Below are 18,083 nucleotides of genomic sequence, written 5' to 3'. Positions count from 1 at the left end.
TGTTAAGGAACCTTTTATGTAAGTGTGCAGTGTCTAAGTATTGGGGAATTGGGAAAAGATGCTAGTTAGCGCAGTGCGACTGTGTTTTGGGGAGTACACCATGATATGTGTTTTGCAGGGTTAATCATTTCATATGTTTTAGTGACTGTCTGTATTTGTATGTTGAGGACCTTTAACTTCTTTCTATTGCGTGGGAATCGCACAACGCTAAATAATAGCATCGCTGTATGTACTTATAATGGCGAGTTTCACTAAAATGGCGCTGGGCGGCCAGTCGCAAAATGGCGTCTCATTGCCATTCGCAAAATGCGTCATCCCGATCTAATTTTAAACCTATCCTATCTCAGCCAATTATCCGGCTTTGACACCAATAATAGACAGGCTCCTACACATACCCAGGTACCACTTACCAACAATAGACAGGCTCCTACACATACCCAGGTACCACTTACCAATAGAGACAGCCTCCTACATATACCCAGGTACCACTTACCAGTAGAGACAGGCTCCTACACATACCCAGGTACCACTTACTAGTAGAGACAGGCTCCTACACATACCCAGGTACCACTTGCCAACAAAAGACAGGCTCCTACACATACCCAGGTACCACTTAGCAGTAGAGACAGGCTCCTACACATACCCAGGTACCACTTAGCAGTAGAGACAGGCTCCTACACATACCCAGGTACCACTTAGCAGTAGAGACAGGCTCCTACACATACCCAGGTACCACTTACCAGTAGAGACAGCCTCCTACACATACCCAGGTACCACTTACCAGTAGAGACAGGCTCCTACAGGTACCACTTACCAGTAGAGACAGGCTCCTACACATACCCAGGTACCACTTACTAGTAGAGACAGGCTCCTACACATACCCAGGTACCACTTACCAACAAAAGACAGGCTCCTACACATACCCAGGTACCACTTACCAGTAGAGACAGGCTCCTACACATACCCAGGTACCACTTACCAGTAGAGACAGGCTCCTACACATACCCAGGTACCACTTACCAGTAGAGGCTGACTACCGGAGGCAGTCTCATTCACATTAGGGGTGTGCACCAGCCACTTTTCGTGTTTTGGATCTGGATCTTTCTTCGTGTTTTGGATCTGGATTGGTTTTGCCAAAACCGCTCTTCCGTGTTTTGGGTTCTGGGTTTTGTGTTTTGGATCTGTATTTTTTTGAAAAAAATCATAAAAACAGCTAAAATCACAGAATTTGTGAGTTTTTCTGCTCCTATGCTAATATTAACCTCAATAACCTTAATTTCCACTCATTTCCAGTCTATTCTGAACACCTCACACGTCACAATAGTGTTTTTATGTCCAAAAGGTTGCACCGAGGTAGCTGGATGACTATGCTAAGCGACACGAGTGGGCGGCACAAACACGTGGCCCATCTAGGAGTGACACTGCAGTGGCAGACAGGATGGCAGTATGAAAAACTAGGCCCCAAACAGTACATAATTCAAAGAAAAAAAAGAGGTACAAGATGGAATTGTCCTTGGGCCCTCCCACCCACCCTTATGTTGTATAAACAGGACATGCACACTTTAACAAAACAATCATTTCAGCACCAGGGTCTGCCACACGACTGTGGCTGAAATGATTGGTTCGTTTGGGCCCCCACAAAACAAGCTGGCAATTAATCTGTCCCTGCACAAACTGGCTCTACGGAGGCAAGATGTCGTCCTCATCCTCCTCATCCACCGATTCCTCACCCTCTTCAGTGTTGTGTACATCCTCATCCTCACAGAGTATTAATTCATCCCCGCTGGAATCCACCACCACAGGTCCCTCTGTACATTCTGGAGGCTGGTCTCCCTGGAAGAGTTGATAATTCATTTTTATGAACATCATCTTCTCCACATTTTGTGGAAGCAACCTCCTACGCCTTTCGCTGACAAGGTTACCGGCTGCACTAAACACTCTTTCGGAGTACACACTGGAGGGGGGGCAACTCAGGTAAAATAGAGCCAGTTTGTAAAGGGGCCTCCAAATTGCCTCTTTTTCCTGCCAGTACTTGTACGGACTTTCTGACATGCCTACTTTGGATGCTGTCACCGATGTAATCCTCCACCATTCTGTCAATGGTGACCGTATCATATGCAGTGACAGTAGACATGCCAGAAATTGTTGCCAGGTCCTTCAGTCCAGACCAGATGTCCAAACTTGGTCCTGCCTGCCCTGCATCACCGCCAGCGGGTTGCTTAGGATACCTAAGTTGTTTCCTGGCAGCCCCAGTTGCGGGAGAAAATGAAGATGGAGCTGTTGAACTGTCACATTCCGCTTCAGCTGACAGTGTTTTCACCAGCAGGTCTTTGCACCTCTGCAGGCTTGTGTCGGCCTGAAAGAGAGACACCACATAGGCTTTAAACCTAGGATACAGCACGGTGGCCAAAATGTAGTGGTATGATTTCAACAGATTGACCACCCTGGAATCCTGGCAAAGCGAATGAAGGGCTTCATCCACAAGTCCCACATGCCGAGTGGAATCTCTCCGTCTTAGCTCCTCCTTCACTTTCTCCAGCTACTTCTGCAAAATCCTGATGAGGGGAATGGCCTGACTCAAGCTGGCAGTGCCTGAACTGACTTCACGTGTAGCAAGTTCGAAGGGCTGGAGAACCTTGCACAAAACGGAAATCATTCTCCACTGTGCTTGAGTCAGGTGCATATCCCTTCCTTTGCCTATGTCCTAGGTGGATGTATAGGCTTGAATGGCCTCTTGCTGCTCCTCCATCCTCTGAAGCATATAGAGGGTTGAGTTCCACCGCGTCACAACCTCTTGCTTCAGGTGATGGCGGGGCAGGTTCAAGAGTGTTTGCTGGCGCTCCAGTCTTCAGCATGCAGTCGCTGAATGGCGAAAATGGCCAGAAATTTTTCGGGCCACCCAAAGCGTCTCCTGCACGCCCCTGTCGCTTTTCAGAAAATTCTGCACCACCAAATTTGTGTGAGCAAAACATGGGACGTGCTGGAATTTGCCCAGATGTAATGCCCACACAATATTGGTGGCGTTGTCAGATATCACAAATCCCCAGGAGAGTCTAAGTGGGGTAAGCCACTGGGCGATGATTTCCCTCAGTTTCTCTAAGAGGTTGACGGCGGTGTGCCTCTTACTGAAACCGGTGATACACAGCGTAGCCTGCCTTGGAACGAGCTGGCGTTTCTGAGATGCTGCTACTGGTGACGCTGCTGTTGTTGCTACATAAGGTGATACATCTACCCAGTGGGCTGTCACAGTCATATAGTCCTTAGTCTGCCCTGTTCCACTTGTCCACATGTCCGTTGTTAAGTGGACATTGGGTAAAACCGCATTTTTCAGGACATTGACGACACTTTTTCTGACGTTTCTGTACAGTCTCGGTATCGCCTGCCTAGTGAAGTGGAATCTAGACGGGATTTGGAACCAGGGACACACTACCTCCATCAATTGTCTAAATCCCACTGCACTAATGGTGGATACCGGACGCACGTCTAACACCAACATAGCAGTCAAGGCCTCAGTTATACGTTTTGCTCCAGGATGACTGCTGTCGTACTTCATCCTCCTCGCTAAGAACTGTTGGAGGGTCAATTGTTTAGTAAAAGTAGTGGTGTTCTTACTTCCTCTCTGGGATGATGAATGACTCCCAGCAGCAGCAGCAGTAGGCGTAGTAATGCAGGATCATTCGGAGGAATCGCGGATAGGAGAGTCAGTCATGCCAGTGACATGGCCTGCAGGACTACTTCCAATCCTTACTAAGGAGGAAATTGATAGTGTGGTTTGCAGGCACTTGGATACAACAGGACAAAGGGATTTAGGTGTCCCTTGACTGCTTACGGTCTTAGCCAAAGTTTCTGAACTTGACAGTAACTTTTTATGAATGCGCTGCAGGTGACGTATAAGGGAGAATGTTCCTAGGTGGTTAACATCCCTACCCCTACTTATTTCACCTTTACATATGGTACATATGGCAAGACAGTTGTTGTCCGGATTTGGATAGAAATATTGCCAGACCAAAGAGGTGGAATGTTTGGTCTTCTGCCCAGGCATGACTATGATGGGCTTTTTCATCCCACAGACAACAACTGTCTCCCCCAGAGCCTGATTTAAACAAACCACATCACCATCAGAATCCTCCTCGCCAACTTCCTCCTCAGCGCCAGCTACACCAGTATCCTCATCCTGTTGTACTTCAACAGTGACATCTTCAATTTGCATATCAGCAAGTGGACTGTGGGTGCTCCTTTCAGCACTTGCCGAGGGCGTGCAAATGGTGGAAAGAGCCACCTCTTCCCGTCCAGTGCTGGGAAGGTCAGGCATCGCAACCGCCACCACACTTGGACTCTCCTTGGGGATTTGTGATATCTTCTTAGAACGCACAGTTCTTCGCTGTGCTTTTGCCAGCTTAACTCATTTGATTTTTGTAGCGGGAGGAGGACTTCCATCGTCATGTGAAGCTGAACCACAAGTCACGAACACAGGGAAAGACCTTAGCCGTTCCTTGCCACTCCGTGTCGTAAATGGCATGTTGGCAAGTTTACGTTTCTCCTCAGATGATTTAAATATTTTTTTAAGGTCATTTTGTATATGCCCTCTACTATGACATTGGGCATTGGGCTTGGCAGACGACGTTGATGGCATGTTATCGTCTATGTCATGACTAGTGGCAGCAGCTTCAGCACTAGGAGGAAGTGGTTCTTGATCTTTCCCTATTTTTTTTTTTTATCGGAGAAAGTTTGGTCCTCCATTTATGTTATATTGATATATACTGTACGTGCGGCTAAGGCGCACACAAACACAGAAAATATTTTTTTATTTTTGTTGGAGACTAGTGCACTTTGTGGGTTACACCACCCTTTAAGAAATGAGCCAGCTGGCTCTTTACTTATGGGACACAGGCACACACTTGGCACTGCTCCTTTGTTGATGCATGTGCAGCTACAGTGCACACAATTCACAAAGACAGACAAAAAGGAAGAATTTTTTATTTTTTGCGGAGAGCACTTTGGGGGTTACACCACCCTTTAACAGACAGACGCACACTTGGCGCTGCTGCTTTGAGGATGCATGTACAGTGCAGACAATTCACAAACACAGAAGAAAATATTTTATTTTTGTTGGAGTGCACTTTGGGGGTTACACCACCCTTTAACGGACAGACGCACGCTTGGTGCTGCTGCTTTGAGGATGCACGTACAGTGCACACAATTCACAAACACAGAAAAAAATATTTTTGGGAGCGCACTTTGGGTGTTACAGCACCCTTTAACGGATGAGCCAGCTGGCCCTTTACTTATGACACAGGCGCACGCTTGGTGGTACTTTGATGCACGTGCGGCTACTGCGCACACAATTCACAAACACAGAAAAAAAATATATATTTTTTTTGCACTTTGGGGGAGCACCACTGATAGACAGAGCACCCCCTGGACAACACTACAGCACCCCTTTAGGACTGGGACACTGCACAACACAGCCCAGCCAGCCCCTATGGACTTTGGAGGAGTGGACACAGCCCCTATGGACAACAGCAGCGCAGCACAGCACTACACTACACAGCCCAGCCAGCCCTAACTCCCACCCTCCCTCTTCACTGTCCACAGCCGAGTGAGAAAATGGCGCCGACGTGGGTACCTTTTATAGAATCCAAAACCCGCGAGATCCGTAAGGCGGGATGATGACGTTTTGCCTCGATTTCAGATCTGAGTCAGGCGGGAAAAGTCGAGCCTGACTCGGATCGGGGGGGTTTGGATTTCAGAAATCCGAACCCACTCACCCCTAATTTACATACCCATATGCTACTGAAGAGCAGCTCCTACAATGTATTATAAAGGGCATTACTGCGTGTGGCATAATGTGTAATTAAGGGATTTACTGTGTAAGGCGCATTACTGCGTACAGCAATTACTCATCGTGAGGGGAGAGCTTGGGGGAAGCCCAGCACCTCAGTAAGTGCTGGGCACGCCACCAAAGTGTGATGTATTGTGGCCCCCACCCCGATTGGTCACGCCGGCCACCATCTATAAAAGCTTTTTTTTAAAGGAAGGGGGGGGGGGGGGGCACAGCTGGGAACTTTCGCCCTGAGCTCCACAATGTCTAGAATCGGCCCTGGATATGATCACCACTGAATGGACAGAGCAAATAATACCTCTTTTCCACCAAAAACCCAGATCCGACCTGGGTTTTTGGACATGGTTCCAACCCTGGTCAGACCCATTTATACTGCACCTTTGATCTGGGTTACTCCCAGGTCAGCCCTGTTCACACTGAACTCAGGTCTGCCCTGCTAAACCTGTGAGGTCATAAAAAGTGGGAGGTGACTGCTCCACAACCACCAATCCGCTCATTTTAGGCATGACCCCGGTTAGATAACCCGGGTTGCACCGTTTACACTGCACCATTACCTGGGTCCATCCTGGGTCCAACCCTGCTAGCTACCTGGGTTGGATTGCAGAGTCACTTGACCCAGGTTATTTTTCAGGGACCCTTTTACACTGAGCTGCGACCCGGGTAGAACCAGCAAAAACCCAGGTTTTCGCTCTGGTGTAAAAGGGGTATTAGTTATCTTCGACCGTCAAATAGTCGTACTGGCAACCAAATGAACCCTCAATTTTAAAATCCTTTAAGGTGCATACACACATAAAGATTTTCTGTCCAACCATCCAACTAGTTGATTGGTTGGAATGAAAATCTGGTAAGGTATGAACGCAAATGACAATCAGCAATTTGCTCCCAAATGCCTGAAAATGGACAAAAACTGTTTGAACAAAGTGTTTACATCAAACATTTAACAAACTTGTGTAAACGTCCATTTTCATCTATTTTCTGGCATTTAGGAGCAAATTGCTGATCATCAGTTACTCCCATACATTACCAGAATTTCATTCCAACCAATCAACTAGTTGGATGGTTGGACAGAAAATCTTTGTGTGTACCCAGCCTTAGTCAATGAAATCTATTAATTGAATTCTGGGTGCTTCTAGTGTGGAGGCATTTGGACTGTGCCTAGATGAGGTGAGGTGAGCCTTCGGCAGTTCATGTGTATCAGTAGGAGGGAGATTTTAGTCTTTTCATATATTGGTAACATCTGGAGAGGCTAGAGCTCAGACTGCAGCACCATCTGCCCACCTTTCACAGATTATCTATCTCTATAAAAGCTGTGACCTTTTATCCAAGCTGTAGTGTCCTTGTCTGTCTTTCATTTAGTTAGGTTAAGTTGAATTAAGGTAATGGTGTTTTAAAGTGGTTCGTTACCAATAAACCAATAGAGGTTTTATAAAATTAGGATTTATTAAATATACCAGAAAGAGGGATAAACTAACCATAGACATTTAAAATAACTAAAAAAAATGTATATTTGGGTGCAAATTTGCACTACGAGAGAGAGAAATATTTTTGAATAATTTTATCATTATCAGCTGCAGGTACCTTCTGTAAGTCTGTGTACATGCACTAAAACTCTCAGAGAAGTAACAATGAAGATGGATATACGGCACTGCACTAGTTAAAACATTTTTATAAACAATTGTAGTAAATAACCTTGTGTAGAAGTGCGTGCGTTATAATAACTATGACAATACTTTCCTTACATTTGCAACTTGTATAATTTGGAGCCCAAAGAGTTTTTTCACAGACAGTCTAAATGGGCAAAAGAGTCTTAAACATTGTTTGCTTAATAACCCTCTTTGTTACAGGTTTTGTGCAACACATACAACATATATACATAAATATAAATTTTCCCAAGCGGTCCTTTATGTATAAACACGCACTTCTACACAAGGTTATTTACAGCTAAGTGCAACTGCATTTGTTCAAAGTTACTTATCATAGATTAGGATAATCTATGCAAGCATCTGCAGCCAGCAGACTATTTTAAGCACAGGTGACTTAATTATTACCTCAGTCAGTTATACCACGTTCAGACAGAAAATGGCAAAAAAAACAGCTTTTACCCGGCATTTTGCGTGCCAGGTTTTTTGCCATTTTCTGTCTGATACCACTTTCACACAGGAAAATGAAAATCCCCGGTAATTCTGGTAATTTGCTAAACAACCTGGGTTTTTTCCCTCTGTGAAAGGGTCAACCTGGGACTTAATTCCCGGGTCTACGACCCTGCAAAAAACCAGGGTAGGAGACTTGGGAATTTATTCCCGGGATGACCCTTAAACACAGGGAAAAATCCCTGGTTGTTTAGCAAATTACCGGGTAAAAGTGAATTACCCAGGATTTTAAATTTCAGTGTGAAAGGGGTATATGTTATACCAACTGTGCAAATGCATTGATATCCTTAAAACCTGGACTGTAAGTGTGCCTTGAGGACTGAGTTTGGGAAACCCTGTACTAGTGAATTTATAGGAGTGAAAAAGTGGTGTGTGATTTTTCTTTTACATTAAATCACTGTAATATTGTGTCTGGTTTTTATTTATTTTTACAGGTGCACTGTAGGTCCAAGAATTCCTTGGCAGCCAATAACATTTGGCATGACAGGTCTTGTTGGGATCTGTAGTGCACCATTAATCACCCTAGCATAGGGGTTCCCAACCACAGACCTCAAGGCACAATAACAGTTCAGGTTTGAAGGATAGCCATACTTGAGCACAGGTGACTTATACCTCTTTTCCACCAAAAACCCTGGTCTGACCTGGGTTTTCAGACATGGTTCCAACCCAGGTCAGACACCGTTTACACAGCACCATCGATCTGGGTTATTCTCAGGTTAGCCTTGTTCACACTGAACCTAGGTCTGCCCTGCTAAACTTGTGAGGTCATAAAAAGTGGGAGGTGACTGCTCCACAACCACCAATCAGCTCATTTTAGGCATGACCCAGGTTGGATAACCTGGGTTGCGCCATTTGCACTGCACCATTACTCAGGTCCATCCTGGGTCCGACCCTGGTAGCTACCTGGTTTGGATTGCCAGGTCACTTGACCCAGGTTATTTTTTTCAGGACCCTTTTACACTGAGCAGCGACCTGGGTAGACCCAAGAAAACCCAGGTTTTTACTCTGGTGTAAAAGGTGTATACAGTAATATCTCAGTTATTTTTATTTAACCGAATGTGCTCAAGTATGGATATTACTAATACCAGGATTATTGGTGTTGCTTGAGGAAGGAGATTGGTAATCACTGCCCAAGGGAGTACAGCCTGTGCTGACTGTCCTTAGGTGTGGTTGGCACTATGAATGGAGGATCACTCACTATGTGACCTCATGCTGTAATGGCACCAGCCCAGTCTGGTACTGGAAAATCAGAGGGATGCACAATCTTTGTCCCAAAATTTATTTCGCTACCAGCCAAGGCTTCTACAGTATTCCAGGGCCCCATCAGTCCTGTAATAATCTGGCAAGTATTTTCTTTTCACTACTTTAAAATGTTGGAAATGAAGAACATAGAAGTCACAATGACTTGATGGTTACTTCTGAATGGCCCTACTGCTCCCCCCTGCCTTCTGCAGCATCACATGGCAATGCATTCCTGCTAGGGCTGTGAGACAAACCACATAAGACTCAGACAATATGGACATAGTGAAATGTTTGTAGTAGATGATCGTGTACAGTAGTTTTAACTAGTCCGTGCAAATATTATTAAAACTAAGCTATATGTAATACCCCTTTTCCACCTAAATTCCGGGTCTGACCCGGAGTTGGAACAAAGTTCCTATCCGGATCAGACCTGGAATTTTGCCGGCGCCGACTCGGGATATTCCCGAGTCAGCGCCGCTCACACCGCAGTCGGGTCTGTATAGACCCGGCTTTTGCGGAGTGAAAGTGGTCGCTTGGAGATGACGTCATCTCCAAGCGCCACTGAAGCCGGACCAATCGGCCGGCTAGCAGCGCACTCCAGGTCATCGTGACCCGGAGTGCGCTGTTCTCATAGCAGGGTTTCACGGGCTACGCCCGTGTTAAACCCTGCTAGTTACATGGGTTGGATTGCCAGGTCACTCGACCTGGCGATCCAACCCTCTCCCCTTTTACACCAGGGAGCTGCCCGGGTTAACCCTTCAAAAACCCGGGTTTTAGCTCCGGTGTAAAAGGGGTATTAGTGTGGCACACTCTTCAGTACAATTACCGCTACATATAGAAACCACTATATCAAATTAATGTTACAGAACACTTCATGCCCGGTATCCCTTAGGAGCTGTGATGATGAATGTACAGTGGTAGTTTGGAGGGTAGGCATCAGAGTTTCCAGGAGATGTAAAGTTCTTTTGAAATTCAAAGAAATTTCCTCCGCATTGTACTGTGGCAATAAGGAGGTGGTGTGGGGTGTGGATGAAAACAGAGATTAAATATCATTGTTAACATAAAATCCACTGTAGGGTACAAACAGTATAAAACTCTAAAGCAGGGGTTCTCATCCTCATCCCTGACATTTCTCTACAGGTCATACTTTGAGGATTTCGGTCTATGGAAGCAGGTAGGATAATTATTGACCTAGCAAAAGAGATTAACTCACCTGTGCATGATTAAAGACATCCAGAAAACATTACCTGTTACTTGTACAGTACTTCAGGTCTGGGTTTGAACCACTGCTCTAAAGTATGGTGAATATAGTCAATCATAAAGCCACCATAACATGTATAATTCAATTTAGTATACAAGTCATTTTTAGCTAATGATTAGAGAAAGAGCTGTACATTACCAGTATTTCTATTTTGTCTATAACTATATACTGAATACAGCACAGTCCACTTGGGAACATCTCCCTCCCCTTACAGCAATCTATCGCCAGGGCATATGACCCTTTTTAAGAACTTCTCCCATTAACAGTGAAATTTTTTTAATTCACAGTTATAGCTGCAGTTTATTAAAATCTCTCAGGGGCAGCAGAATTAGATGATACAATACCAAAGTGGTAAGTGCCAGTCTAAGGGCTATGCACACTCATAGCCTGGCTAGCCAGTTCACGTATCTGCAGTGGAATTCAAAGAACAAATTTTAGGCCTATAAAAATTAAATTAAAAATAGATTGAAACATTTTAATAAATTAAATATCTTAAAAATTTTGAATATATACCTTAACAGTAAGTTCTTCTACATTTCTACTATTTGTTCTCAGTTTTTCTCAGCGCTCTAATTTAGATGTCAGTGTGGATAGATTCATAGATGCACATCTGAGGTACAACTCACTCCACTTCAAGGATAAATGTGTGAGCAGAGCCACGGGCAACCTACAGACCCCTACCACCCCAAAACATGTTCAAACAATTCAGCCATGGAGCTCGAAGGAGGTAAAAACAAGATTTAGCCAATCACAAGGTGAGCTTCCCCAAGCCTTCAGGTCCTATGGAATTTGTACCCTGGACACCTACTATAATTAATATTCTATATATGGAGAAGTGGAAAACCATAATATTTACTATAACTGGTTCTAAAATAGAATAGAATACCAGAGCCATATGTTGCTTTGAAGCCAACTCCTGTGTCACTGACAAACTCAACTAGCATGTGCCTAGTGGAAGCAACTATTAAAGGAATAGGTCCAGTCCCACAAGTTTTGCTCAGTAACACGATAGGTCTTATGGAGCGTACACACGGTAAGATTTGTCAGACTTGTCAGATTTGTCAGATGAACGATTAAACGATTTGAACGATTTTTGACTGCATTAAAATGAATGGAATCGTCCAAGTCTGACTGCAAACCCATCAGATGTCAGATATCGTTATCTGAGAAACGGGAACGCGCATCGTTGATCGTCCATCGTTCAGGCATGTCAGATATGAACGATTTTCCTTCAGATATGAACGACTGAACGATTTTTAAATCGTTATCGTTCCTATCTGAAGGAAAAATCTGATCGTGTGTATGCACCATTACTGGGACCATCATAAATCTTGATGTAGTCAGATGAGCAATTAGATGAGGACTGCACATCAAAATGATTAAACTGCAGAGTTGCCTAAATATAAAAGTTATATCAGGAAGTTAGCATTACAAATTTACTAACACATATTTAGTAATGAAATGCAAAACAAATAACAGTTAAAAATGAACACACCACTGTTTATCAACTACAGTATCTGGCCAATCAGCAAATATGGAGTAACAATTCAGTTATTATGATGGCAATCAATATTACAGTACTAAGGGGCCAATGCCATTAATGATTATTCTGCGGAGGCTATATTTATGAATATACAGTAATTATTGGGGCACAATATATAATTGTATGGACATAGCAAAATTTTATGTGTGGTTGATATTAATGGGGTATCAAATTAATGTTGTTTTTTATTAAAAAATTTTTAATTCGTAATGCGGTATTGATAGCGTATAGTGAATATTAACCCTTATAAGAGTAATAAGCCGATTATGTCTACAATCAAAAATCTCGGCATGTGACACCAGAAGGAAAATGCGGATGAAAAAAGCGTATTACATGGTATTAAATCTGGGTAGTTATAGCGGTGTTGATAAGTTTTATGCTGCAAATAAAGGCAGGTTTAAAAGAACCAATATAAAAAAATGGCTGCATGATCAAGATGCTTATACTTTACATAAGCCGGCCAGGGAAAAACTATAAAAGGAACATAAAGAAAAAATGGTGTAACCCCTTTGCGCACCACTACTGGGACAAAATATTGCAGAAAGTATAAGAAAATGTTTCCACATATAGGGCTTCATTCAGAGCAGCTCGTAAGCAGCAGTACGCTCGTTCTGAGCGATGTTCGCACATCTGCGCATGCGTACGGTTTTTAGTACACATGCGCGAACCAGTCAGTGCGGCCGAAAATCGTTTGTTCGCTATATAGCGAGTGCCTGCTATTTTGAGTGACAGAATGAGGCGTATGTGGGTGGTAACAGGGGAAGGTGCTTGAAAATGGGGAGTGGAGATCAGAACGCAGGCGTGCTTAAAGTTCAAAGCGGGCGTTTTATGGGTGTGCATAATTAATACAGCAGCGTCATTGACCACGTCACCTGGTTGTTTTATAGTCAGAACTGCTCGCAATATAGTGGTAGGAAAAACCAACCACAAGAATAGCGAGCAGTTCATACGCTGTTCGATGTACTCGATTAATCTAATAAATAGCGGACATGACATAGGATGCGAGCGGCAAGGGGGCGTATTTTTCAAAATTTCGACCGCAAGTTTTGCTCGCTCGTTCAGACTTAGAGGCGTGAACAGACCGCAATGAGCGAACGGTTCATTTGAATAGCCACCCCTTGTTTTTGAACGAACGACCGCAAATAGCGAGCGGCTCTGAATGAGGTCCATAGTCCAAACTTTATAGATTAATTTTTTCCCCTCAAAGTCTTACTCCCAAAATCGCTTCTTATTTCCTCCTTCTTCCTTCATTTTTTCCTTATCATTGATAGGAATGCCAGGCTCAAAAGCCACATAAAAGGGAAGAGACAAGAAGCCTACAATAGTGAAAAGTACTGTTTTAATAAAAACAGACAAAACTTACAGAGAAAATATTTCTCCACCATAAACCAAATATAATAGAGAAGGCATACCAGATGCCAAGGGTGCAGTTTTGTAACACCTGTAAGCACGTAGTTCTAATATACATAATGGTCTCCCGGGATATATTCAGACCACTGGACTTACGGTGGTCCAGATAACTGGTTCCTTGGCTACCCCTCTGGTTGGATGCTGCCTCCCCTTCACTGATGCATTTCTACTTACTTGGAGTCTTTATCAAGGTATGGATACGGTGGTATCCAAGAGGGATTAAATACCCTCTAGTGCAATCTTTTTGGTTCAACATAAAAACTCTGCCCTGTGGCTCCATGACATTTATATACTGTGTGTGTGTGTGTGTATATATATATATATATATATATATAGTGACACAGTCAGATTAGGAGGTCCCTCTCCTGGGTAGGGGACTCCTTCCTTACACACACAGCAGCAGGGAAGCAGCACACCAGTCTGGATGCGAGTACAAGCTGGTCGGCGCCAGTCTTTATTGTACAATGTCAGAAATAAGATAAAGAAAACATAAACATAAATCCTAGCCCTGTCGGGGTACTAACTTCACAGGTGGTTCCCTCACTACCAGAACCTGGCAGGGCCTAATGCCCTCACCAGCAACAAAGGCACAACACTCACAGTTAGGTTTTCAAGTGTCTCTGAGCAAACTCCCTGCCTGCTCTCCCAGGTGAGACACTCAGCAATAAACACACAAGGCTTATATTGGCCACTCACAGGTGGGAACCCTAACAAGCTTGTTACCAGGCTGCGAGAACCAAAACCTGGAGTGGCCGTGGGTGGAGCCCTCCCTCTCCTCTCACCCACAACCCCCAGGTCCCAAACCGGCTTTTCAAAAAGCCGAGACTCAAGCCTGCTACACTGCAGACTTTCTCCTGGGGATTTTAAACACATAGGACAGGAATCTGGGATAAATGTCCCTGTCACAGACCACTTTACCAGTGATCCTATCACATATCCCCCCCCCTTTGTTTCAACCTATGGGGCGGAACAACTGAAGCCCCCAAACAATGAACGCGTGACAACGCGTCTGCTTAGACAACAGGCCCCCTGGCCTGTGTTCCACTGAAAATTTAAAAGTTTGTAACGCCAAGAACCATCTCGTAATTCTCGCATTACTGTCCTTATTTTCGGACATCCACTTCAAAGGGGCATGGTCAGGGGTCAATTTGAACTTTCTTCCAACCAAGTAGTACCTGAGAGCCCCTAACGCCCACTTTATGGCCAACGCCTCCTTCTCCACTGTGGCATCGGGTAGGCATCGAATTTTGAAACACTGTTCAACTTTCGGAAGTCATTGCAGAAACGCACACTCCCGTCGGGCTTTGGAATCAACACAATGGGACTTGACCATTCACTATGTGATTCTTCAACAAACCCTAACTCTAGCATATTTTTAATTTCTTTCGACACCGATTCTCTTTGTGCTACTGGTAACCAATAGGGCTTTAGATTAACTTTAACCCCTGGGTCAGTGATGATGTCATGTTTAACGACCGAGGTTTTCCCAGGTACGTCAGAGAACAGCACCCTATTTCTAATCAGAAACTCCTTGACCTCTTGTTGTTGAATTGCCGATAGGGTTTTTGCCACTGTCACTTCGGGAACTAAGGGCCCTGGACTTACTGGAGAGGCTCGGACGGCCGACAGTACCGTTCTATCCTTCCAGGGCTTTAACAGATTTATATGGTATATCTGTTCCGGCTTTCTTTTCCCCGGCTGGTAAACTTTGTAATTGACCTGTCCCACTCTTTCTAAGATTTCAAAGGGCCCTTGCCATTTAGCCAAAAGTTTATTTTCCACCGTGGGAACCAACACTAACACTCTGTCCCCAGGAGCAAAGCTGCGTAACCGAGCATTGCGATTGTATACCCTCTGCTGTGCCTGTTGAGCCTGTTTCAGGTGCTCTCTCACTATCGGCACCTCTATAATAGGCAATGGAGCTAGTGGACCCTTAAAACGTGGTCTGGGAGCATGATACTGACACTCAGGGCAGGATGCGCAAAGTCAGATACCTCTTTATGAAGCCCGGGCCAGAAAAACCTCTGCATTATTCGCTCAGTGGTTTTCTCTACCCCTAGATGGCCTGCCGTTATATGACAATGGGCCAGATCCAACACTGTTCTTCTGTAGGCTTTGGGAACTATTAGTTGTTCCACAATATCTTCCCCCTTCTTAGTCACCTGATATAACAAATCCTGACACGTTACCACGTGGGGATAGGACAAAGGACTATCAGGGTCTACGGGTTTACCATCAACTACTTTTACATTCTCCCTGGCTTTTACCAATGTAGGGTCTTTCAACTGCTCCATGGCAAAGACCTCTCTTCTGACCTCTATATCAGGCAGACGATCAACTGGCCCAACACTTCCCACCTCAATGGGAGGCACACCAGTTGGCGGGCCTCCGTCACGCTCCGCATTCTCTAGTTCGCCAATCATAGTAGAAAAAGGGAATAACTCTGACTCAGAAGAAACTCCCTCCTCCACTACATCGACAACCTTCTCAAATGGATCGGGGTTGTTCACTTCTGGAACAAAACGGCTTTCCCACAACTTCCAGAAGTGAGCAAAGTCTCTCCCCAATATTGCATCGTACACCAGACCATGCACCAAACCCACAGAAACTATAGCAGAGCCACATGGTGTCTCGATGTTCACCTCGGCCGTAACATAATATCGAGTATCCCCATGTATGCAGGTCACACCAACAGTTTTCCCTGTATGCCTCAAGGGGTTCACCAGCTCAGCTTTTATAAGTGTCACCAAGCTACCAGAGTCTAACAGTGCCTCGACTCAGTTGCCACCTACAGTGAGTACACACATGTGCTTATCAGTCTCAGCCTGCCGGTCAGCCGTACAGGCTGTCTGTGCAAAGAAAGATGCCCTGCGGTAGACATGAGCAGTATCACATTGCATAGGTTCAGTTGTAAGTGAACAATTAGCGGAAATATGGCCGAAGTCACCACACCGGAAACACTGAATCATATTAATGTCTAGTCGTTTACGGGGCAAGAACCTTCCTGGCCTGGCAGGCCTGTCTCCAGGTTCTGCACCCTCAGTCTTAGGTACATCCCACCGCCCAGCACCCTTCTCCCCTGTAACAGTCTTACCAGTGTCTGTGGGAGTTCGCCGGTGCGCCATCGGGGCTCGGTGGGGCATACTCCTCAGCTCCTCAGCCGCCACGTACCTCTCCACCAGCTCGACCAACTGGTCCGCGGACTTAGGGTCTGCTTGGCTCACCCACTTGCGCAGAGTCGCAGGTAACGATCGCAGGTACCGGTCCATCACGACCCTTTCCACGATCTGTGGTCCCGTCAGCGTCTCGGGCTGTAGCCATTTTGAGGACAGATGGACGAGGTCATGCATCTGTGAACGTGGAGGCTTGTCCATATGGAACTCCCAGCGGTGCACCCGTTGGGCACGAACAAAGGTGGTGACTCCCAAGCGAGTTAGGATCTCCTGTTTTAGTTTTTTATAGTCCTTGGCATCAGCCAGGCATAAGTCGAAATATGCTTTTTGTGTTTCCCCAGACAAAAAAGGTGCCACCAGACTTGCCCACTGCTCCTTGGGCCAACTCTCCCTTTCGGCCGTTCTTTCAAATGCGGCGAGATAGGCCTCCACATCATCGCCCGAAGTCATCTTTTGGAGGAAGTGACTGGCTCGTACGGAGTGAGTGGTGGTGGGAGGACCAGTATTAACATCTCTGGGCCGGGCGACCAGGTGCTGTATCACCTCTTTTATGGCCTGGCTGTTTTCCGCTAAGGCCTGGCAGGTTTCCTCGATGGCGACCTGTTGTTGCCCCTGGGCTGTCTCCAAGGCCAACAGTTGCACCCTGGTGGATTCCTGCAGAGCCCTGGTAGATTCCTGCTGAGCTGCTGTAGCTTGGAGCAAGGCCTTAATAATGTCCTCCATTTTGTCCTGGGGTGTAGGTTGGAAGCTGAACCTTGCCTCTCTGAGCATTGGTTGACGCCTCCTCTATGGGACTCCAAGGACACAGCGTTATTTCCACACTCACAAATTGAGTGTCTGTCCCTTTAATTTTTAAACGGAAAGTTTTCCTCTCGCTGCAACTTCAGTGTGTGTGGGTGCCCGCATTCTCCACCATATTGTGACACAGTCAGATTAGGACGTCCCTCTCCTGGGTAGGGGACTCCTTCCTTACACACACACACAGCAGCAGGGAAGCAGCACACCAGTCTGGATGCGAGTACAAGCTGGTCGGCGCCAGTCTTTATTGTACAATGTCAGAAATAAGATAAAGAAAACATAAACATAAATCCTAGCCCTGTCGGGGCACTAACTTCACAGGTGGTTCCCTCACTACCAGAACCTGGCAGGGCCTAATGCCCTCACCAGCAACAAAGGCACAGCACAACACTCACAGTTAGGTTTTCAAGTGTCTCTGAGCAAACTCCCTGCCTGCTCTCCCAGGTGAGACACTCAGCAATAAACACACAAGGCTTATATTGGCCACTCTCAGGTGGGAACCCTAACAAGCCTGTTACCAGGCTGCGAGAACCAAAACCTGGAGTGGCCGTGGGTGGAGCCCTCCCTCTCCTCTCACCCACAACCCCCAGGTCCCAAACCGGCTTTTCAAAAAGCCGAGACTCAAGCCTGCTACACTGCAGACTTTCTCCTGGGGATTTTAAAC

General features: G+C 45.5%; 1 protein-coding gene across 1 annotated transcript in view; it reads right to left on the bottom strand.

Annotated features, from left to right (window-relative positions):
* The window catches only part of LOC148478156 (embryonic protein UVS.2-like), a 180,350-nt gene that overhangs the window by 95,075 nt on the left and 67,192 nt on the right, over positions 1 to 18,083 (bottom strand). Inside the window, exons 5-7 of the mRNA XM_088455860.1 lie at positions 11,806 to 11,891; positions 11,382 to 11,512; positions 10,113 to 10,231 (exon numbers count right to left, since the gene is read on the bottom strand). Coding sequence (XP_088311986.1) covers positions 10,113 to 10,231; positions 11,382 to 11,512; positions 11,806 to 11,891 — 336 coding nt within the window. The remainder of the gene's footprint in view (positions 1 to 10,112; positions 10,232 to 11,381; positions 11,513 to 11,805; positions 11,892 to 18,083) is intronic.

Source organism: Taudactylus pleione, unplaced genomic scaffold, assembly GCF_031769625.1.
Source record: "Taudactylus pleione unplaced genomic scaffold, aTauple2 ptg000674l, whole genome shotgun sequence".
Taxonomy (NCBI): Eukaryota; Metazoa; Chordata; class Amphibia; order Anura; family Myobatrachidae; genus Taudactylus; species Taudactylus pleione.
Note: the sequence above shows the minus strand (reverse complement) of the source record. Positions and strands in the feature narration are given on the sequence as shown.